The 22,962-nt window shown below is 41.4% G+C and overlaps 1 protein-coding gene across 5 annotated transcripts; it reads right to left on the bottom strand.

Annotated features, from left to right (window-relative positions):
* Nucleotides 1-934: 934 nt before the first annotated feature.
* On the bottom strand, nt 935-16,571 carry LOC311596858 (uncharacterized protein). Of its 5 annotated transcripts, XM_084780735.1 has the most exons (6): nt 16,241-16,571; nt 15,282-15,556; nt 10,455-10,581; nt 5,466-5,592; nt 5,246-5,306; nt 935-4,143 (listed from the first exon to the last, which is right to left on the bottom strand). In XM_084780735.1, exons 4-6 carry the CDS (start codon nt 5,497-5,499, stop codon nt 3,102-3,104), a joined length of 1,137 nt encoding a protein of 378 aa, XP_084636861.1. In that variant the 5' UTR covers nt 5,500-5,592; nt 10,455-10,581; nt 15,282-15,556; nt 16,241-16,571; the 3' UTR covers nt 935-3,101. The 5 variants fall into 5 exon arrangements, with proteins under 5 accessions (XP_084636861.1, XP_084636859.1, XP_084636860.1 ...); XM_084780733.1 differs by lacking the exon at nt 10,455-10,581; XM_084780734.1 differs by lacking the exons at nt 10,455-10,581; nt 15,282-15,556 and having other exon boundaries at nt 16,241-16,570.
* Nucleotides 16,572-22,962: the final 6,391 nt, after the last annotated feature.

Below are 22,962 nucleotides of genomic sequence, written 5' to 3'. Positions count from 1 at the left end.
GCCATCCCTGCGCGCCCCTTGGTGCTGGCGTCTCTCACGCCTGGGAAGCTGCACTTTAAAAACCCATCCTAAGATAGTATTCTGGATTCATTCCAACATCTGATTTTGAAGTTTTAACTGACTGTTCTCTTCCTTTTTTTTTTTTTCCTGCTTGAGTTGGAGAGGCTGGGCGAGGTTTTGATAGGTCATACTTCGAGGCAATTTTCATGAAGAACCCGTTCCTCCAGCCAGGGGCGCTTGTGCACGCCTATAATCCCAGCACTCAGGGAGGCAGAGGCAGGTGGATCTCTTGAGTTTGAGGCCAGCCTGGTCTACAAAGCAAGTCCAGGACAGCCAAGTCTACAAAAGAGAAACCCTGTCTCGAAAAACAAAACAAAACAACAACAACAAAAACCCAGTCCTCCGATCACTTAAACATTTAAGCAATTTTTTAAATTAGTAATCCCCCCTCGCTCTTATCTTCCTGGTCCCACCCTCTTTCCCGTTTGCTTCCTATTCCCCTCCCCTAGGGTCCTCCTCCCCCACTGTCTGCCACAGCCCACTGGAATATTTCAACTTCTGGGTTTTTTAGGCCCCAATAAGTACTCTGGTCAACCTTTCCCAAGCCCAGTTACCCAAAAGGAATCCGTGCTGAGGCACCTTATAGTCTAGCTCGGGGTGGGGCGGGGGTGGCGGCGGCGGGGGGGGGGGGGGGGGGCGGGGCGGGGAATGAGGAGCAGTTGCCTGACCCCACTAAGACAATTCTCTGCAATTCATTTGTGGTTCTCAGAAAGTGTTGTAAACAAGGGTTTACTGCTGTGAATAAACTAATACGTTTCAAAAAAATGTAGCAGTATATTTAATATTTTTCGTCGTAAATATGGTTATTCAAATATTCCTGTTTTCCTCCACCCTTAGATGTTTACAATTTAAAAAGAAGTCAATGTTTTACTGATTTAATGTTTCAAATAATTTTATTTGAGAATCAGTAAGACAGCTCTGTGGGAAATTCTGTGGTGTGCAAAGTTGGCAACCTGACATTAGTCCACATAAAACAATGATCAACGTAGTCCCCACAAAGTTGCCTTCCACTCTCCACATATACATTATGGCCTCATTCCACACACGAAAAACAGAAATGTTTTCTTTTTAATAAATGTCATTCAGTTACAATATCCAGCATCTCTAGATAATTCCATTAGAAGGCAAACACAAAAGTGAAGTGCCAAATGGTAACTAATGGGAACATGAAAAAGCATGGAACATCAAATAATATATATAAATCTATACCAATTAAGCTATGTCATAAGATACGCAGTTGACTGTTGATTATCCCACTACATTACATCTCGAACAGATAAATGAAGATGGTGATTTGGATAAACATATGAGGTTTTAATGTTTCTTATATTCTCTTCTATTAAGCATTTTAGTATTAACATTGTTATAATGCATTGACAAAACAGGCACATCTATGCTTGAACTTGTACTGAGGAGGCTGGCACATGAAACTCAAGACTTAAAATGTAGCTCTGACCAACGAGTGACATCCAAGCCAACATGTGAAGGTCATTTATTGAAAATACGAAAAACAAAACACTACCCTTTCACATGCACACTTACTGGAAAAGTATGACCACACACTGCCTGATATTTAAACACACAATGAGCCACTTAGATGATGAGCATCCATTCTATATAGCGCAGCAGAAGAACACCTATCATCAAGTGAAAACACAACAGATGAAAAGAAGCCACAGAAGGGATGCAGGAATGACGTCATCAACTTCCGTAAGTGGATTTCCCACACATAGAGCAACTTCAATACCTACGCCTATTATTTCTAAATAGAAAGCACAACCACAGTTGCTGAGCTCCATTACACTTGAGTGAATATGGTAAATAATTTACCACCATCAAGGGGACGGTAAAAAAAGTAGAAGATGAAACAATATTTTTTCTTGAAACCTAAAACAATGATTTTAAAGTCTTTCTCAATTTACATGAATAGGGTTCTCCAGTTGTTTTCCTTTATGATTCATAGATAGCTGTGTTGTAAAAAGGCTTTATCCCATTGATTACATTTGTAGTGTTTCTCTCTAATATGTGTTCTTTTATGTACTGAAAAATGACTATGATGTGCAAATGTTGGGAACAAACCAAAGACACTTGTTCTAAGCATTACCTTTTTGTTGTTGCTCTCAATTTAATACAGGGTGAAACTAACACCAACTTCCAAGGCCCTAGGTAAGATGGGGAATTCCCAACAGCTGAACAACTTCAGCTATTTATCTTTTTTCCCCATAACATAATGACTGTTCTTAGCCATATCTTTTGTTATTCATCTTTTGTTCCTCAAATATATGCCTGTAAAATAAATAAAAAAATTATATATATAATATAAATATATGCATGCTTGATGCTAACCTCCAAAGAATAGATGATTGGTTCAATTGCAAAACCTACATTGTGTTTCAGTTGACATAGAAAACTACACAAGGAAAGTCCCTATCTGTTAATCCTTGATTGGTAAAAAAAAATGTAGCTGTAACTTGGCACAGATGTTTCTGGTTTACAAGCTTAATATTCTGTCTCAGGCGGGTGGTGGGATGAGGAGTAGGGAGTGCAGGTTACTGCAGCCCAGCTTCTGAGTTTGCTCTATGTCCCTGATCAATCAGTAGTGGATTGATGGCAATAAATTCTTGTCATTTGCACTGACATGAGTTTCTGTTGGATGTCAGTGGGCTCGATAACACAAAAGGCTTCACCACATTGCTTACATTCAGAAAGTTTCTCTCCAGTATAAATTCTTCCTTGATGATAAAAACAATAGAAATTAATTTTAATTAATTAATTATAATTAATTCATTAATCATATAAAATAGACTCAGGGTTTGTTTCCAGTATGCCTCTGAAGATGAGTGCGACATGTAAAGGCTTTACCATACTGACTACAGTCAAAGGGTTTCATTCCATTACTTGTTCTTCTAAGGAGTCAAAGATGAAAAATATATGCAAAGGCTTTACCACATTGATTCTATTCATAGGATCTCACTGCGTATGTGTTCATTTATCCTACTGAATATTACATTGATGTACAAAGGCAAAGACATTGATTACATTCATAGTTTCTCTTTAGTATGAATTCTTCCATGACTTTTGAGAGCAGTGTGTTGTGCAAAGGCTTTACCACATTGAATACATTCATAAGGTTTCTCTCCTGTATGAATTCTTTCATGACTTTGAAGATTACAGTGTTGTGCAAAGGCTTTACCACATTGATTACATTCATAAGGTTTCTCTCCTGTATGAATTCTTTCATGCCTTTGAAGATGACTGTGACATGCAAAGGCTTTACCACATTGAATACATTCATAAGGTTTCTCTCCTGTATGAATTCTTTCATGACTCTGAAGATTACTGTGTTGTGCAAAGGCTTTACCACATTGATTACATTCATAAGGCTTTTCTCCTGTATGAATTCTTTCATGCCTTTTAAGATTAATGTGTTGTGCAAAGGCTTTACCACACTGATTACATTCATAAGGTTTCCCTCTTGTATGAATTCTTTCATGACTTTTAAGATCACTGTGACGTGCAAAGGCTTTACTACATTGATTACATTCATAAGGTTTCTCTCCTGTATGAATTCTTTCATGTCTTTGAAGATGACTGTGACGTGCAAAGGCTTTACCACATTGGTTACATTCATAAGGTTTCTCTCCTGTATGAATTCTTTCATGACTTTGAAGATGACTGTGTTGTGCAAAGGCTTTACTACATTGATTACATTCATAAGTTTTCTCTACTCTATGTATTCTTTCATGACTTTGAAGATGACTGTGTTGTGCAAAGACTCTACCACATTGATTACATTCATAAGGTTTCTCTTCTGATTGAATTCTCTTATGCCTTTGAAGATGACTGTGTTGTGCAAAGGCTCTACCACATTGATTACATTCATAAGGTTTCTCTTCTGATTGAATTCTCTTATGCCTTTGAAGATGACTGTGTTGTGCAAAGGCTTTACCACATTGATTATATTCATAACGTTTCTCTCCAGGATGAAGTCTTTCATGCCTTGGAGGAAGTCTGTGATATGCAAACTCTTTGTCAAATTGTGTAAAGCCAGAAGCCTTCTCTGCAGTATGGTCTTTTTCATGCCTGCAAAGAAAATTAGCACATGTAAAGATTTACCACATTCACTGCACTGATGAACATTTTCATCTCTATGAATGAATTTTACAATTTGCTAAATTGTAAAGAGGACTTAGATCTTAAGATATCATCACTTTCTTTACATTTAAACCCCTTCGTTGAGGGGTGTTTTGCATATTTGATGATACCTGTGATGCTAGAAGCATTTATTACATGAATCACATTGATAATATCCCTTTTCTATAACAGCTTCTTCACATATTTTTTAACAATTGTAACTATTCAGATCTTTACCATGCTGTTTGCATTAATAAATTTTCCTATATATTTGCAATGTGAATCAAGACAAACAGAAGAATTTCCACACTCTTCTTCTCATAAGGATTTTGTAAGCTGTGAACTTTTGGATTCCTCCAATAGAGTTGGAAAACCCACAAACTGTAAACATCTCCTTCAGAAAGTCCACTCAGCGTGGGGCTGTTACCTATCTTCTAATGTTCTGGGTTACGGAGGGCTATGTTGCTTTTTTCACCATGCCCATGTCACATGGCTCATATTCATTGTAGAATATGATATAAACGTTAAAAGAAGAATAACAAATGAATGGGTTCCCCACTGCATTCACACAGTTTGACATTTTTTTCCCTCATAAACATATAGTATAAGCACTATAGTTTCTTCACCAAAATCTTGTTGACTCTCACTAAACTTAGCAATGTTACTACAAGATCATGAGTAACCCCAGCTCTACTATTTGCTTATTAGCAGGTTTTGGGCATGCACATATCACCTAGTCAATGTGTATTCCTTCTGCAATATTGAAGCCGTAAGGAACTAAACTGATTGGCAACTCCACAGCCTAGGACTGATGAGGACATGATACAAATAGTGATGTCCCTTATAGCATTGTGCTCTTCCTTTTTAGGGAAATACCTTGCAAACACAGATCAGATACCTGATATTGAGGTACATGTTTCTCTGAGAAATTAAGAAACATCAATCCATCAAAAGCAGTGCCTTATTTCACTGTTGCTTTTCTCTACAACTTGCAGGACACATTAACATTTCTTCAGAGGCATATTCGTATCAACTTGCACATGAAAATTACCTTCCCTTTCTTCTGCAACTTTGAATGTGTTCTTCAACATTATGGTCTTCCCAATTGTAGCCTAAATATAGTAACAGAAAATGTGTGATATATTTTTGGAAATTAGGCAAAATGTAAGTTACTATCTTCATTCTCAACTGAAATTACAAAAGCCAATGAAAGTAGCAGAGAAACAGTTGTCCTTACATTTTAAACAGAGACAGAATATTCACTGTCTTACCTATAGCAATAAGGTTCATATAGGTCTCCAGCATCACGTCTTTATAGAGACTCTTCTGGGAAGGATCCAGCAAAGACCACTCTTCTTGAGTGAAGTTCACGTGCACATCACCACAGGTCACTGCCTCCTAAAATATCCAGTACATGTGGACAAAGAGAACATGACACTGACAACACTGCACATGTATATACTTCATTGACAATATACCCATAAATTCTGCTACTTCCTCTGCTTACTTCCTGACACACAAGTTCTAATGTAATAGCCAAGTCCTTTGGAAGGAAACTGAATAACGAGGGTCACTTATGTCATTTCTGCCCCCCTTGAATAGGATAGAGCCTTGGAAGAGAAATGACAATCAACAGACATAGAGCGAGAGGGAGACAAGCAAACAGATAACAGCCCTGAGCTCACATCACAGAAACTATATGAACAATTACTAACTAGAAAATGCTGGGCACCTGGTTGTTTTTTCACACGCCTTTAAGCTCAGCACTCTGGAGGCAGAGGCAGGTCTATCTCATTGAGTTGTTGCCAGTCTGGTCTACGCAATGAGTTTCAGGACATGCAGAGGTCCATAATAAGACCCTGACTCCTTTGCAAAAGTCAATCAAACAAATGAAAAAGATAGAAAGAACTCAGAGGTCCTTCTTGAACTTCCTACAAAAAAATTGTACATTCACTCCAGCTTCGTCTTCATCTTCCAAAAACCTAAGTGCCGCAGGTAAACTATTACATTAATATGATCTCATCAAAAAGGAACGCATACCTAAAACTGTACAAATGGACAGATGCAAATATTACCAATGTAAATTTTGGTCATAATAAAGCAGCACAGGGCAAGAGATCTGGAATATCAGAGCTACTGCTGGTCTTGCAAATAATTGGAGTCGATTGCGACTAATTTCATCAAGGTCACAACTATCTATTGTACCAAGTTCAGGAGCTCTGAGGCCTCTGAGTACTGTGTGAACCAGACACACATGATGTACATAATCATGCAAGCAGACAAAATACCCATATTCATTCAAAAATATTTCAAAACAAATACAACAAGTGGGAAGAATGTCACACTCCTGCAATCTAGGATTCAGAATGTGCAGGCAGTATTAATTTCATAATTATCTGCCATCCTAAGAAACAGAATACACTCTGCAAATTACACTATTCAAGATGTGCATAAAGATCAACCCAATACTATATGCTCACAATCACAAGAGCATACATTTCAAGCTCATAAGCAAATAATATGAAAACAAAACAAGCAAAATGTTTTAACCACATCTAATCCCAGGATTCTGGAGCCAGAGTCAGATGGATTGTTAAATTCAAGGATTGTACATACCAACTTTCAGGACACACAAGGCAATACAGCAATACTTCAAATTGAAAAACCACAAAATCAAATATATTAAGATATCAGGCTACAGAAATATCTTAGTATTGAATAGTTATATCTCTCCACGCTACAATGGCACAGAATACCCCTCCCCTCCACATTCCAATAGAAAGGAATGTGTGCTTAGTGATGCAGGAGTGGACCCAGGCAAGAAACCCGCCCAGGGAAACACCACATCCCGTAGGTCTCTATGAGACGCACGAGTCTTCAGTTTCAAGGAGCTTCCATGGCCCTATCCCTAAAACTTCTTATGCGTCTTTCACTTTCGTTACTTCAGCTCCCTACATGCATCTCTCCGTGGCACACTTCATCCTCACAGCTTCATGCAATAACTCTCACAGTCTCCTCACTGGGGTTCTGACTCTGCCACACATACGTACCTGGAACAGAGCTGAAAGGACACAACAGAAAAAGAACCCATGACCTTACATCGTGCATCTTTCTTGTTTCCAGAACCAACACAATATGGGTGGTGCTGTCAGGTGCGCCTTCTAAATTGAGTGGGACGCTACCACATTTAAATCATATTATACACGGTGCCATCTGAAGTTCCTTCCTAGGACTAGGAAATCACTTTGCCTTCTCCTTCCATTAGTTCAAGGCTTAGCAGGAGGGAGTGCTACCCTCAGGGCAGCTTCTTAGGGTTCCAATCCAGAGCAAGGGCCTTCTCTCTAATGGTGATAATCTCTTTGAAAGTCCCGGCCTCTGTTTCATCACTTTACCACCTCCTGTATTTACCCATTGGTGTTTTCCTCAACAAACCACAGACTTTTCATTTATTTCTGCTCCACTGGTGTTCACTGTTGTCCTGAAAGAGGCACAAGTAGGAACCATCCAACAGATTCACTATTCAAACTAAGAAACCAGCCCATTATTTGGTAATTCTTCCTTACTCAGTTCTTTAGGGCATGGGCAGAATAATTAAGAAGGTGGGCCAAAATATCATCTAAATCGCCTCTAGCTAAACTTTTCATGGAGTTAATTTTCCACCAAAGCCCTCTGAGCATGGTTTCCCCTGTCTGCGTGACTCTGGAGACTGCATCCTCCATGGGCTACGGCAGCAGCGGGTCAGGCTCTGTGGACAGCTTCCTGTGCCCTGGGCCATCGCAATTACTTATGTTTTCCACATTCCTCTGAAAGAGAACACTCCAAAGTTCTGTCGAGCACCAAACTGGCTTTTCGTGTGTTTTTGTTGTTGTTGTTGTTGTTGTTTTTTTTTTTTTGTTTTTTTTTCTTTTCTTTTTTGTTTTTGTTTTTCAAGACAGGGTTTCTCTGTGTAGCCTTGGCTGTCCCGGACTCGCTTTGTAGACCAGGCTGGCCTCGAACTCACAGCGATCCGCCTGCCTCTGCCTCCCGAGTGCTGGGATTAAAGGTGTGCGCCACCACCGCCCGGCTGTTTTTGTTTTTTTGAGACAGGGTTTCTCTATGTAGCCTTGACTGTCCTGGACGGGCTTATGCAGACCAGGCTGGCCTTGAACTCACAGCAATCCACCTGCCTCTCAGACCTCTGAATACCTCTCAGTTCTGCCCTTCCACCCTAGGTTCATACAGAGCATGAGTCTGGTCTGGGAAATTTGTAGTTAGTACAATTATACATTCTCCCAGAGCACTTCCTGCTCTTCATCCAGGCATAGGGTTCCTTGTTTGCTCATTCCATTACCCAATCAATGTCCAGTGCAGCCATTGCTACTTCACAGCTAGAAAGTCCTCCAACTTACCTTCTGTCAATTTCAAACAATAAAAACAATTAAAGAAAAAATTGGCCATGAATTTGAAAGCAAAGCACAATTAATGGAAAGTGAATGAAAAAATAGAAATAAAAAATAAAGAACATGGGGGTGATTCGAGCTGAGAGTCATAGCAGTGGGGGGACATAGAGACCTAAGTGCCCAACTTCTATCCAGCAGGACTTCTAGTGGACGGAGGGGAACACCAACTCACCCATAAAGTCTTTGAGCCAAAATTTACCCTTACTATAAGAATTGCAGGGATAAAGATGGAGTAGAGATTGAGGGAATGACCAACCAATGACTGGCACAACCTGAGACCCACCCGATGGAAGATCCAACCCCTGACACTATCACTGATACTCTGCTAGGCTTCCAGACAGGAGCCTAGCATAAGTTTCTTCTCAGAGGCTCCACCCAACAGCACATTGAAACAGATACTGAGACTCAGAGCTGAGCATTACAAGGAGCTTGGGGAGTCACGTGGAAATGTGGGAGGAAGGCTAGAAGGACCTGGAGGACACAACTCCACAAGAAGACCAACAGACACAACTAAGGTATAACCACAGGAGCTTACAGAGACCGGAGCACTGACCAAAGAGCATGTTCTGGACATAGAGCCACACACACACATGTAACTTAAGGGGATGCTAGGTTGTCACATGGGTCACCTCAGAAATGGAGTGTGGGTAGTCTCTGATCTGGACTCAGTTGCCTGTTTTGCATCATTTCCCCCCAGTGGGGCTGCCTTTACTGGCCTCAGTGGAAGAGGACACACATTATCCTTATTCAACTTGATATGAGGTTGGGGGTTCCCCTTTTCTGAGATGGATGAGTGGAAGGAGGAAGAGGGTGGGAGAGTAGGACTGTGAGGAGAGGAGGGAGGGGACTGCATTAGGAATGTAAAGTGAATAAATGAATACATTACAAGAAGACAAAAAGGAAAAGACGAGGTAAGCAAATGATTGGATTATGTGAGGATGGGAAGCTGGAAGAAGGCTGGCCCAACCTATGGGCTAGAGTTCAGGGCGTGCCAAAATGACCATGGAATAGTTGACCATGTAATAGTAGGGACTGAGGGATGCTGGCAGAACATGACAGCCAGGTTGGTGTTATTTATTAAAAATGGAACCTCAGATATTTGACTCAGGAGTTCAGCCTTAGAGTAGCGAGAAAAAAGAAGGGTACAATAATTTAACTATAATCTCAATCGTTGTTTTAAGTAGTTGAAACAGACGTTATGGTTCAATATTCTTTGTGAACTAAACATATGTACTTCAGCACACCAAGGATTTCTCACATCTTTTCTCTCATATTGTATATTTTCAGATAGGAAAAATATCATTTAGGTTAGACACAGCCACGCTTGTTTGTTCAGATCTTCTGTATTGGTTGAATTAGTGTCATTACAGAAATTTGGTTTTTATAAATAAGTTCTGTGGCGTCTGCTTGGGGTTATGACTGACAGACCCTAGAATTTTGGGGAGAAGAGGCTGTTTCTGCACCCTGTCAAATCAGAGGCTCATGGCCGCCTGGCGAGTGTGTGACCACCCAGGAACTCCAGTAGTTGTTTGGCCCACCAGAGTTGAGGATGGTTTTTCTTGCTGGTCTGTGGTGCGATCCAATACTGTTCTAGTCTGTGGTGTCTGCTCGGGGTAAGGACCCACCAACCCTGGAGACTTTGGGGACAGAGGATGTTTCTGAACCCTGGGAAATGAGACTCTGCCAGCTAGCCCCTGGCTATGTGTGTGTCCAGAATCTTGGTGGCTGCTTGCCCAACAGATATGTGCCTCTAACATTGAGACCTGTGGGGATGTGGGTCTTTAATGAGACGATGCTCCACACTATTTGGAGACCCCTCACCTATGGGTTCCTGGTGCTGTTGTTGTCTGAGTCTCGGATCAGTCTTTGGGTTGCTGAATGTTCACTGCTGGCCTGCTGCTCAAACAAGGTGTGCGTTAGGCGCCTCCATCTTGGATCATCCATCTGACTACAGACCAGGTAGAAAACACACAGATAACACCAGCGGGCTAAACAACCACTGGAGTTCCCGGGTGCCTGAGACTCCCCAGCCTGGCAGACAGTGTCTCATTTCCCTGGGCATAGGGAAAGCCTTTACTCCCAGAAACACCACTGTCTGAGAATCCTAGCCCAAAGCAACAGACTAGAACACAAGTGGATCTGTCCACAGACCACCCAGAAAACTCTGAGTGCCCAAGTATCCAACAACCAAGGCTCCATACAGAGACATCACAAAGGGAAGAGGCAGCGTAGGAACACAAGTAACAACAGCCATGTCCATTGGACCAGAAATTTGCAGTCCCACCACCACAACAAGCCCAGGAGATCATACCACAGCCAAGGCACAAGAGAAAGATTTCAAATCTGAGGCTATGAAAACGATAGAGGCCTTAAAGGAGGAAAATAAATCCCTCAGACTAGAACTGGAATACACAAAGAAAGAAATGCACAAATCAATTGAAGAAACTGCTATCAAACAGGTGAAAGAAATGAAGAAATAGTTTTATGACATGAAACAGGACATCCAAGCTATGAAGAAAATACAATCTGAGATAATCCAGGAAATGGAAACCTGAGAGAAGAGGACGGGATCTACAGACACAAGTACGAACAACAGAATTCAAGAAATGGAACAAAGAATATCAGAGATAGAAGATATGACTGAAGAAATGGATACAGCAGTAAAGGAAAATGCTAAATCTACAGAGCTCTTGACACAGAATATCCAAGAAATCAGGGGCACTATGAAAAGACCAAACCTGAGAATCACAGGGAGAGAAGAAAAAGAAGACTCCCATCTGCAAGGCCAAGGAAATATTTTCAACAAAATCATGGAAGAAAACTTCCCTAACCTAAAGAGAGAAATGTCCATAAATATACCAGAAGCCTACAGAACTCCAAATAGATTGGACCAGAAAAGAAAATCCTCTAGCCACATAATAGTCAAAACACTAAATGTACAGGACAAAGAGACAATATTAAAAGCTGCAAGAGAAAAAGGCCAAGTCACATATAAAGGCAAACCTATCAGAATTACACCTGACTTCTCAACAGAGACTACGAAAGCCAGAGGGGCCTGGACAGAAGTCATGCAAACAATAATAAACCACAGATGCCAACACAGACTACTATGCCCAGAAAAGCTCTCATTTACCATAGATGGAGAAAACAAGCTATTCCATGACAAAATCAAGTTCAAACAGTACCTAACCACAAATCCAGCATTATAGAAGATACTAGAAGGACAACTTCAACCTAAGGAGGGTATGCAGGGGTGATTCGATATATGGAGACCCATCAACTTAATCCATCATACAAGTGAACTGAAGGAAAACAACCACATGATCATCTCCTTAGATGTTAAAAAGGCATTTGACAAAATCCAACACCCATTCATGTTTAAAGTCTTTGAGAGAGTGGGAATACAAGGCACAAACCTCAACAAAATAAAGGCAATATACAGCAAGCCTATAGCCAACATCAAACTAAATGGAGAGGAAATTACATCTATTCCACTGAAATCAGTGACAAGAAAAGGCTGTCCACTCTCTCCACATCTCTTCAACATAGTACTTGAAGTTCTAGATAGAGCAATAAGACAACTAAAGGAGATCAAGGGGAGAAAAATAGGAAAGGAAGAAGTCAAACTGTCACTCTTTGCACATGACATGATAGTATACCTAAGTGAGCCTAAAAGTTCTACCAAGGATCTTTTGCAGCTGATAAACACCTTCAGTAAAGTGGCTGGATACAAAGTCCACTCAAAATAATCAGTAGCCCTGCTCTATACAAGTAACAAATGAGGTGAGAAAGAAATTAAGGAAACTATACCCTTCACAATAGACAAAAAGGGTATAAAGTATCTTGGTGTAACTCTAACCAGACAAGTGACAGACTTATATGAAAAAAAAATTCAAGTCTCTAAAGAAAGAAATAGGAGACGATATCAGAAGATGGAAAGATCTCCCATGTTCGTGGATTCTGAGAATCAACACAGTAAAAATGTCCATCTTACCAAAGGCAACCTATAGACTCAATGCAATTCCCATCAAAATTCCAAGATGATTCTATACAGACCTTGAAAGATCAATTCTCAACTTCATATGGAAAATCAAAAACCCAGAATAGACTGATAGAATAGAAGACCCAGAAATGAAACCACACAACTATGGGCATTTGATATTTGACCAAGAAGCCAAATCCACACAATGGAGAAAAGAGAGCATTTTCAACAAATGGCGCTGGTCTAACTGGATGGCTTCCTAATGTTGTTCACTTCTACCCTGGTGAGATGGCCTTGCCAGGCCACAGAGGAAGAGGTTACAGGTAGTAGAGAGGACATTGGATAAGCTGAGGTCAAATGTTAGGGGAGGAGGGTTCCCCTTGCAAAGGACTAGGGGAGGGAGCGAAAGGGAATGAAGGAGGGGATGGGATCAGGAGAGGATGAGGGAGGGGTGGGGTCAGGAGAGGATGAGGGAGGGGGTGGGATCAGGAGAGGATGAGAGAGGAGATGGGATCAGGAGAGGATGCAGGGGGAGGTGGGGTCAGGAGAGGATGTGGGAGGGGGTGGGATCAGGAGAGGATGAGAGAGGAGATGGGATCAGGAGAGGATGCAGGGGGAGGTGGGGTCAGGAGAGGATGAGGGAGGGGGTGGGGTCAGGAGAGGATGAGAGAGGAGATGGGATCAGGAGAGGATGCAGGGGGAGGTGGGATCAGGAGAGGATGAGGGAGGGGGTGGGATCAGGAGAGGATGCAGGGGGAGGTGGGATCAGGAGAGGATGCAGGTGGGAGCTTCAATCAGGATGTAAATCTGCCCCTTCATTGGAAAGGAATTATTTACTAGATCAAGCTAATGTACCCAAATTTTACACCTACCAATATGGTCTGTTTTTATACATGTGCATGAATTAATACGTTCAGGGAAGTTACAAGATGCCTCACCAGGCTTAAATCGGGTTCTTCTTCATAATGGTGACCCCTGCAGCCTACTGCCTTCAACTTTAGTCTGTGATCTAGCTACTGCCTACCAGGCATTGTACACAATAAACTGTTCGCCCTGCTCTTCTGTAAAGGCAGAATCCCTGAACAACATGCCAACCCTTTTCCAGTTACTGAAATGGATAGCTCATTATATGACTCAAATGGGTAATTTTAAGATGCAGTCTTTCAGCTAAAGAATTTAGGAATTTCCATCAAGAGGAAAGCAAGGTCACTAGAATCAAGGCAATCAGAAACATTTCTGTAAAAGCCTGCAGATGCAGCTATCCTAGAATTAATATGCCTTTCCAGGGAGAAATCACTCCACACACAATGAAAAGAGTAATAAGAAAAATCTCTTTAATGACAGCATGCATTCAGCTCTGGATAATGCTCAAAGAAGAACCATCCAAGAGCCGACTTTGCATTCTACATGTGCTGTCACCATTAAGTCTGTTAGGTTCAGGCCCCAGGTTATGTTGGAAGTCTGGCCACTTAGATGAGGGATTTACACAGTGAAGATATCCCAGATTTATTCAGTACACTGGCGCACTGAAAAAGGAGGTCACCACTCAGTGACAGGGTTCTGGGTTGGAGGAGCCAGATGAATAGAAGACAGAAGAAGTAGAAGATAGAAAGGCTAAGAGCTGGCTGCGGAGGTCTTGTACAAATATGTCTTATGTCAAGTGCACTTTTGAAGAAGAATAGCATCTTATATACTATTTAGAGGAGGGAAATGGAGGGAAATCGGGGGCCTTCTATCAAGGCAGCAGATATTTATCACACAATGGGACAAGCTCAGGAGAAGAATAAAACAATGCTGCATAGGAGGAACACAGGGCATCTTTAAAACATTACTGAACAAGCCCACAGTGGCCTTGTGACTTACAAACACAGCTGTATGTGGTGGGATGAGTTTTGCTCTCAGGATCTGAAGCAACACCTCCCCAAAGGCCCTAGCCCCAGACCATTACTATCCCTTGCTTTAGAGTAGGAGCTCTATTTTATTCTCAACACATCAGGGCCTTAGGGAAAGCTCCAAAGACTTAGACCCCAGGCTGTTACTGGCTCTGCCAAGCATGTTCTAGGTTTGAGAAAGAGCTAAGTCATTCTCCATACATGAGGGATATCCCTCAACACAACAGACTTTTTCCTTTCAAAGACTTGTCACCAGGTGTAGTCTTCCCCAAGCAGTCCAACTATGGATTTTTCAAGAAAAATACTAGACCTTTCTGGCACACCAGACCTTAATGTTGGTTATGATGCTGTAATGCTGTAGGGAACATGTAAAGCCAAGAGGAGAAAGAATAGTAAAAGAACATACGTTGGTAGTGAGTGAAACAGTGCGCTTGGTATGATAAGAAATGCCCTGAGTTGTCCACCTGAACATAAGAGTGAGCATAGGGTAAAATGAGGGACATAACCCAATAGCTCATTAGTTAAGACGGGGTGCAACTCCTCCCAACATAGATAGGGTATATAAGCTGAGTACAAGACCACTGCAGGCTGGCCGTGATGTTTACTAAGACCACACCACCATGCTGATCAAGTTGGACACAGCTCACCAAGTCCAAAGACCTGTCAGAGACCAGACCAGACCAGAGCAGACTCGGACCAAGAACAAGAGAAGGAAGCCTGCTGTGGGCCACCCAACAACTCAGCACACAAACACAGATGGCGAGCAAGGCTTACCTGTGAAGCCATCAACCAGGCTCCAGCTGTACTCAGCAGACTAGGAGAGGTGTTGGGACGTCTCAGTGAAGTGCAATGCGTGTGTGACTAATAAAGCATCTGTAAAATCTCAATACTTTTCTCCTTCAGGGTCTTCCTTCCCTTGACTCCTGACAAATACTCCCTTGAGCAGATGGTTAGAGGCCTGTTCTTTGTGATGACACACTCTTCAAAAAGGAAAAGCTCTCTTCTGTTCAAGGCTGGCCTGATTCAGCAAGGCTTTCTGAGGCCATCACCTACGGAGAATGGCATAGGTCTTTCTCAAATCTAGGGGCATGCTTGGCAGAGCCAGTAACAGCATGGGGCCTAGGCCTATGGGGCTTTGGTTGTAAATGACAGGTGTCTCCTTGGTCATGATTGGGAGACAAATGTCTGGACAATCCTGGTGAAGAAAATTGTGTAGCACAGCCACCTCATTTCTAGCAGGCCTGGGTAGCACACGACAAATCACTAGGGTGTTTCAGAGGCAGTTCATCCTCAGCGAAATCCTACTTGATGCCTCTTACTATTTTGTAAGCACTGGAAATCTTTTCCGTCGTCACTCTACTCTCTACATCGCAGCTTAATTTTGAACTGCCACCCAACGCGTAACATGCCTTTTACAACCTCCACAAATTTAACTCCAAATGGATCTTAGGCCTAAATGTTAAATGCTAATGGTAGAACTGGTAGAAGATCCCGGAGACACTAGGCTTCTCTGAGGTTAGCATCCTGACAAGGAGGTTCTGCACACAAGCCCATGCTCCAAAAGCTTTGCCCAGAAGCAGCCTCCAAGGCTACCACTTTGAGCACAAAATCACTCCCATGTGACCACCTCTGGCCTCTGTTTACCACTCAACCCCAGGGACGACCCCGCCACACAGGCTCCTGCTGAAAAACAGCCTATTCCTTTCCGTTTCTGGCAGTGACCCTGAGCTCACCATGTTGCGGCTTTGGAGCTTGGCTGACCCTCACAGCACCCGGTAACAATGTTGAAAGCACTTCAATCCAGACCATTCAAGCCTGCTCAGCAGCAAAGAGGAACCTGCAGTCAGGCACCAGAAAGACACGCCTCCTCCTCTTCTGAATGGCTGGTCCACTGGAGGCCCTAATTGGTTCGGGAGTCTTGAGTGACAGGAGCATAGGGTGAGAATGTGCCGAAGGGTCCAAAGATAGCAGGCTGCAGTACTGGGCCAGACCTTTTCCGGGTCTGCAGAGATTTGCATTTCTCTTTTGCATACCCGCCAGTTTTGCAGCCTAGCCCTGGGGAAGAAACACTATTCCGGCTCCCACTGCTCAGCCCCTTGCTCCTCCCCTTTGTGGGCAGGGACCTTTGGTCACCTTCTTGGAACTGCACAGCTTGTCTGAGCTCCCCTCCCCCCTCACACAAAGCTCCAGAGTTCTTACTTCCCCTGCCCGCTCCTGGAGTGAACGGAGATTACTTGCAGAGCCCATTACTCAACTTTGAGTGGGGTTATCAGTCTGTTCCACAGTGGAAGAATGCCCAGAGTTTCAACAATTAAAGAACGATTTTAAGAGCAAACGTTTTATTTTGTGGCTGCATGCTGGATTCAGATAAACTGCAGCTACTTTTCACCTGGTAGGTGTGAGACAACCCTGGGAGAAGCAGCGAACACATGACAAGCACCGTGGAGCCCTGTTGTTAGCCTGCGCATCTTCCTCAGTGGGAAAGTGAAAAAGGAAACACAGGTCAGTAATAGCCAAGGTTCTCTAGATGGACAGAACTGATAGTGTGTGTGTGTGTGTATGATTTATTAAGTGGATTTATTACGATGTCTCACAGGCTTTGATCCAACTCGTCAAACAATGCCTGTCTGTCAATGGAAAATTGAAGAAGCCAGTAGTGGTTAAGTCCACGTGGCCCGAATATCTTAGGCAGTCTTCATTATATTCCAGAATTCCAATGAAGTAGGCTCTAATGCCAGAAAAAAAAAAAAAAAAAAAAAAAAAAAAAAAAAAAGAACTTTGTAGGCACAGGTACAGCAAACAAAATAACCAAACAAAGAAAAAAGCTACCATAATGCATGTCATTTATAAATATAGGCTGCCATCAGAATTAGTGGCTTAGTTTAAAGGTGAATATTATTATCTCAGAAGATCCAGATAAAAGAAAGTTTTTCCCACTTCAAAAGCTAATATTTGAACCCTTCACAAACAGTACCCAACCCTTTGGGTTTTAGTAATTCCAGATGTAGTCAGTTTAAGTAACAAGAACAACCACCACATGTGACAACACAGAATAGATGAGCAAGATTTGTGTACCTGCTGGCAGGCAAGGAGAGCGTGGAAGTCATTTCTGAAGCAATGCTTTTCTTCAACGAAGCAAGTACTGGGAGTTTACTTAGGGACTCTCGATACATTCACAGACAGGTTTGTCTAGTCCTAAGCATACTAAGTAAAATCCTCTTCTGAAGGTGCTCACACTGTAAAAGCAGAAATATTTAAGGACACCTGAGCTCAAAGTCATGCAGAAACATTATAAATTACACAAATGATGGACAGAAATGCTTCTGGATTTCTCATCTTGTCCCACAAGGTGTTAGGTAAAAGTCAAGTACATGACACTGTGAAAGTAGATTACTCGGGAGCCAATGCTACCTGGTAATCATAATGAATAATGCCACAGACAGATGGATCAGTGCCACTATTCCCACACATACAAAGGACAGAGAACTCAAATTCAGGGAACATCATGGAAAAGTCACCTATCAGCACTGTGGACACTGTTCTTAGAGGAACAGCTTTGCTGACCTGTTCTAACCTCACAATAAGGCTGCTTTTGCCTCTTAGAAAGCTGGTTCAGGGGAAGACAAAAGCTGCTTCCAGGCAGGACCAGAGCAGTCATACAGAAGAGAAACCTTATGAATGTAAACAGTGTTGTAAAGCTTTTCACAACCGAGTATTTTCAAAATATACACAAGAACAAATTCTGAAGAGGAACCTTATGAATGCAATGTATGTGGTAAAGCCTCCGCAAGGAACCATCATCTTCATACTGGAGATAAATCTCTTTGTATGTAAGTAATATGGCAAAGCCTTTGCAGTTAGTAGTCATCTCCTAATACATAAGAAACACATACTGGAGAGAAACTCTATGAATGTACCCAATGTAGTAAACCCTCTGCACGTCACCATGGTCTCCCATGTCATAAAAGAGCCCATTCTGGAGTTAAATCTATGAATGTAATTAATGTAGTGAAGACTTTGCACTTCAGAGTAGTCTCTGAATAAACGAAAGGAAGCACACAGGTCTAAAAACACTAAAAACTTTAATCAATGTGATAAAGCCTTTGCACAACACAGTATTCTCCAAATGCACACAAAAACACATTTTGAAGAGAAAATCTATGAAAGTATTTAATATGGTAAAGTCTTTTCATATTATTATGGTCTTCATTACCATGAAAGCATTCATATTGGAGAGAAGCCCTGTGAATGTGTATAATACAGTGAAGCCTATGCACATTTCTTTGGTCTTTATCATCAGGAAAGTGTTCACACTGGAGAGATATCCTATGAATAAGCAATGTGGTAAAGCCATTGCACGTAGTAATAGGTTTAGAAAACATGAGAAAAAGACATACATTTCTATGAATAAAGAAGATCAGTGTGGTAAAGTTTTACACTTCATGGTATCGTCACACAAGAGTAGAACCTTTAGTGTGTATTCTATCTGTTAGAGACTGTGCATGTCACCGGCGTCTTTGAGAATCTTAAAGAATCATACAGAAGGGAATCTAGGACTATAAAGGAATTGGTAAGATCTTTAGCCAACATACAGCCTGCTACATGTGATCATGTGATTACTATTTATTTTGAAAAGACATGTGACATGTGTTGACAGTCTATTGAGCCATTATTATGTCCCTCTTTATTTTGTTTGTACAAATGGACAAAACCCTTATGAGTTTGAATAACAAGGTAACACTTTCAATGTTCACAATTCTCTTCAATTACACAAAACTACTATTCCAGGTGTCAGATTTTATGTATTAGTGACTTTGTTGTTCCTGTCATGGAACACAATGTCTATGGTAAATTATAAAAGAGTTTAATGTGCCTTATGTTTCCAGCAGGATACAGGAGACCCTGAAAATGGCAACACAGCAGCTGTCACACATGGCAGCTGACGCAGGAAGCTCAAAGCTCACATCATCAACCTGCGGCATGCAGCAGAGAGTGCGAACTACAAATGGCCTGTGGATGCAAACTCTCAAGCCCAGCCCAAGTGACGTAACTCCTCTAGAATAAACACTTGTTCCTAACACTTTCTCACCAATGAATGCAGAGAACTTTCTCAGTAGTTAAAGTTAATTGCTGCTAACCCTGATGACCTGAGCTCAATCTCTGGGAGACGCATCCTCCTACAACTCTTTCTTTTATTTCCACCCTGTGCTGTGGCTTAGGCATGCTCACCTACTAGCATATACGGAAATAATTTTAAAAGCCGATACAAATCAACGAGCTCATTTCAATCAAATCAATCAAATGACTCCCTGGGTTTTTTTTTTTTTTTTTAAGATTTATTATTTATGCAGTATTCTGCCTGCACATACAACTGCAGGCCAGAAGAGGGCATCAGATCACATTATAGATGGCTGTTAGGCATCATGTGGTTGCTGGGAATTGAACTCAGGACCTCTGGAAGAGCAGTCAGTGCTCTTAACCTCTGAGCCTTCTCTCCAGCCCCGACTCCCCGGGTTTTATCTCTAGAATTCACACAGGTAAAGTGGAGAGTAGGCAGCAATAAGTTGTCCTTTCTCTACCACATTGCATCACACAGTACAGATGTATACACATGAACAATGTCCAAATATTTTGAAATGGATGAAAAAAAGATAAAGCAATTATTAAGAACATATGAAAAGATCTGCTAGTTTAAATTATTGTTCTAGAATTACTGGACACATTACTCTGCATGAAAACTGTGAAGTTTCTTTTTAAAATCTTTTATCCTTTCATTTCTGATTCAAGGATAAATAATTTTAAAAACATATCTCAGCTAGGCTTAGAAGTTTATTCCTTCTCAGGCCTCTGATGGAGCTGAAGACCAGGTAGCTTAGTTTTACAATGAAGCTTAGTTGTTTAGGTGTGAAGATGTTTTTAAGCCTAGATAGATGTTTTAAGTTCATAATGACAAGATGTGGTGGAGACTGGCTTACATTCAGGGTTTTAGACTCAACAAGATAGAAAAGATGTTTTCTTCAAGGCTGTCAAACACATATAGCTAAAACACTAAGAATGTAACATTTATATAATTCCTGATTGTGTCATGGTTCTTCTTGCTGCAGGTAGTTTATTGTATGTATGTGTAATAATATAAATGTATATGTAAAAAATAAAAATGTTTAATTTTTTAAAAGGTGCATCCCTATAACCCCAGCATCTGCAATACAGTGGCAGGCCAATCTCTCTGAGGCTGAGGCCATGTTTGTAGGCTTTGAATTTTTTCAAACCTACTTTAGTTGGGGTTCTTTAATGCTTACGCCTCCCTTCCAACCCCCCTACCCTAGATAGGAGAGAAGAGAGGTAACTGGGAACAGAAGAAGTAGAGCTTTTTACACTCAGTGCCTTGGAGCGATTGTACTCAGGATTTCAGCAGACCCGTTAAACAGCAAACCAGCAGTTCAGCAAATGTGACTGCAATCACAGGAGCAGGAATCCAGAGCATCAGCCAGTTCCAGAAACCTTGAAGTGTTCTCTGGAGTGTTTCTCTCTAGAAACGTGTCCAATTGGAATGAAGAACAGACAAAGGATGGGAAGCAATATCAAAACCAAAGAGGCAAGTTTTGGGGATATATAGATATATATATATGTGTGTGTGTGTGTGTGTGTGTGTGTGTGTGTGTGTGTGTGTGTATGCATATATATGTGTGTGTATGTATGTATATGTATATGTATATCTCCTCACAGAATCCATGCTAGGATGCTTATCAGTGGGCAAAGACCATGCCCCTGAAAGAGGCAGTTCCTCTTCTAGCAGACAAACACCATGTGTTCTTTCACCATTCTGTTTCTAGCAGATAAACATGGCACACCTTCACACAAGTCACACTGGGGATCAAACACATGTTTACACCGACTACACAGCTTTGTGTACAAGGAGGTCTAAGAAAGACATGGGTATATAGCAATATCCTATCTCAATAAGATTCCAAAAATGAAGAGTGTATCTCAAATTATGCACAGTTTCCTAATATAATATGATTGGACTCTGGTTTCAGCAAAACCTTTTGTTACTTTTCCCCACATGAAAAGAACTGTGTTAACAATGAAAATAAGCAATTTGAACAGTCCATTCACTGAGGGTCGAAATCCATTGACTCCTTCAAGAATAATCTAACAGGAAATTCATCACTTCATGTGATAGAAGACAGAAGGATTATGGGAAAATCTTTCTCCTCTACAACATAATGACATATTTGTTAACGGGAATACTCAGTTTTGCTTCCTAGAGCTCACATCATGTGGCTCAGAACTGTCTGAATCTCCAGGTCCAGAACATAGGATGCAATCTTCTGCCTCCTAGAGCATCAGATGTGCAAATGGTGAAAAGACATATACATGTGATTTCTTATTATGAAAAAAGATATCATCGTGTATATGCATTTTTTAATTAAAATTGATTTAACTTATGAGCATCAGTTTTGTGTTTATACCAAGTGCATGCCAGGCATCAGTGGAGACCAGGAGAGTGTCTGATCCCCCATGATCCCCCATGATTGGAGTTACAGGTGATGATTATCTACCAGGTGGTGTCTGGGAATGGATCCTGTGTCCTCTGGACCAACACTCAGCACTCTTAACTGGCATTCTATCTCTCTGGCTGATTTTTTAATTTAAAAGTTATTCTTATACATTTAATTAAAGTATATCACATTCCCCATTCCTCATCCTTTTTCCATTCCTTTCCAATTTCTTCATTTAAATATGTGCGATTAAGTATGTGCAAGTGTATGAATAAAGCCTGTTGGGTTCTTTGATGTTGGTTGTATTATACGATCAGGGCTGAACACTTTGCAGTGGATAAGCAAGCAGGGAGCTCACCCGTGCCTGAGGCTAATTCTCCCACTCGCAGGGCAATTCTTCTATGTAATGAGTGGCAGGAATCTGACCCTGAAGTAATTTAGGCTGCTTAGGCAGAAAACCATATGGAGAATTTAAAATAGGGAGTGGTAAATCCCTTAGCTAACACCTGCTGGCGCAATGACCCTGAAGTTCTGGAGCTGCAGGGATGAGAAGGACATTGGCCTGAGCCAATCACAGTGTCCCTTGGTTCTTGGAGCTTTCCACCACAAGTCACTGACTGTTCTTATTCTGGATGACATTGAAATCCTGAAATTCCTGAAACCAGTTTTCTTCTTTTCTTTTCTTTCTCTCTCTTTTTGTTTTTGTTTGTTTTGCTTTTGTTTTCTTGCTTGCTTGTTTGTTTTTGTTTCCTTAGACAGGGATTCTCTGTGTAGCCTTTACCCTCCTGGATGCTGTAGACCACACTGGCCTCGAAATCACAGGGGTCCACCTGCCTCTGCCTCCCTGCCTCTGCTTTCTAGACACCATGATTATAGACCTGTGTCATCTTGACTAGTTTAGGTGGTTGCAACCTCATTTAGTCATTTATTAGAATGATGGGGTGAGTAAGATG

This window comes from Acomys minous (genome assembly GCF_964271855.1).
Source record: "Acomys minous genome assembly, chromosome: 4".
NCBI lineage: Eukaryota > Metazoa > Chordata > Mammalia > Rodentia > Muridae > Acomys > Acomys minous.
The sequence above is the reverse complement of the archived record's forward strand: the minus strand, read 5'-3'. Positions and strand labels throughout refer to the sequence as shown.

Excerpts from the sequence above, each read along its gene's own strand:
- LOC311596858 (XM_084780733.1), bottom strand. Across the intron at positions 5,307-5,465 it reads TATGAACCTTATTGCTATAG|GCTACAATTGGGAAGACCAT; the intron begins GTAAGACAGTGA and ends TACTATATTTAG. Across the intron at positions 4,144-5,245 it reads AGTTGCAGAAGAAAGGGAAG|GCATGAAAAAGACCATACTG; the intron begins GTAATTTTCATG and ends TTTTCTTTGCAG.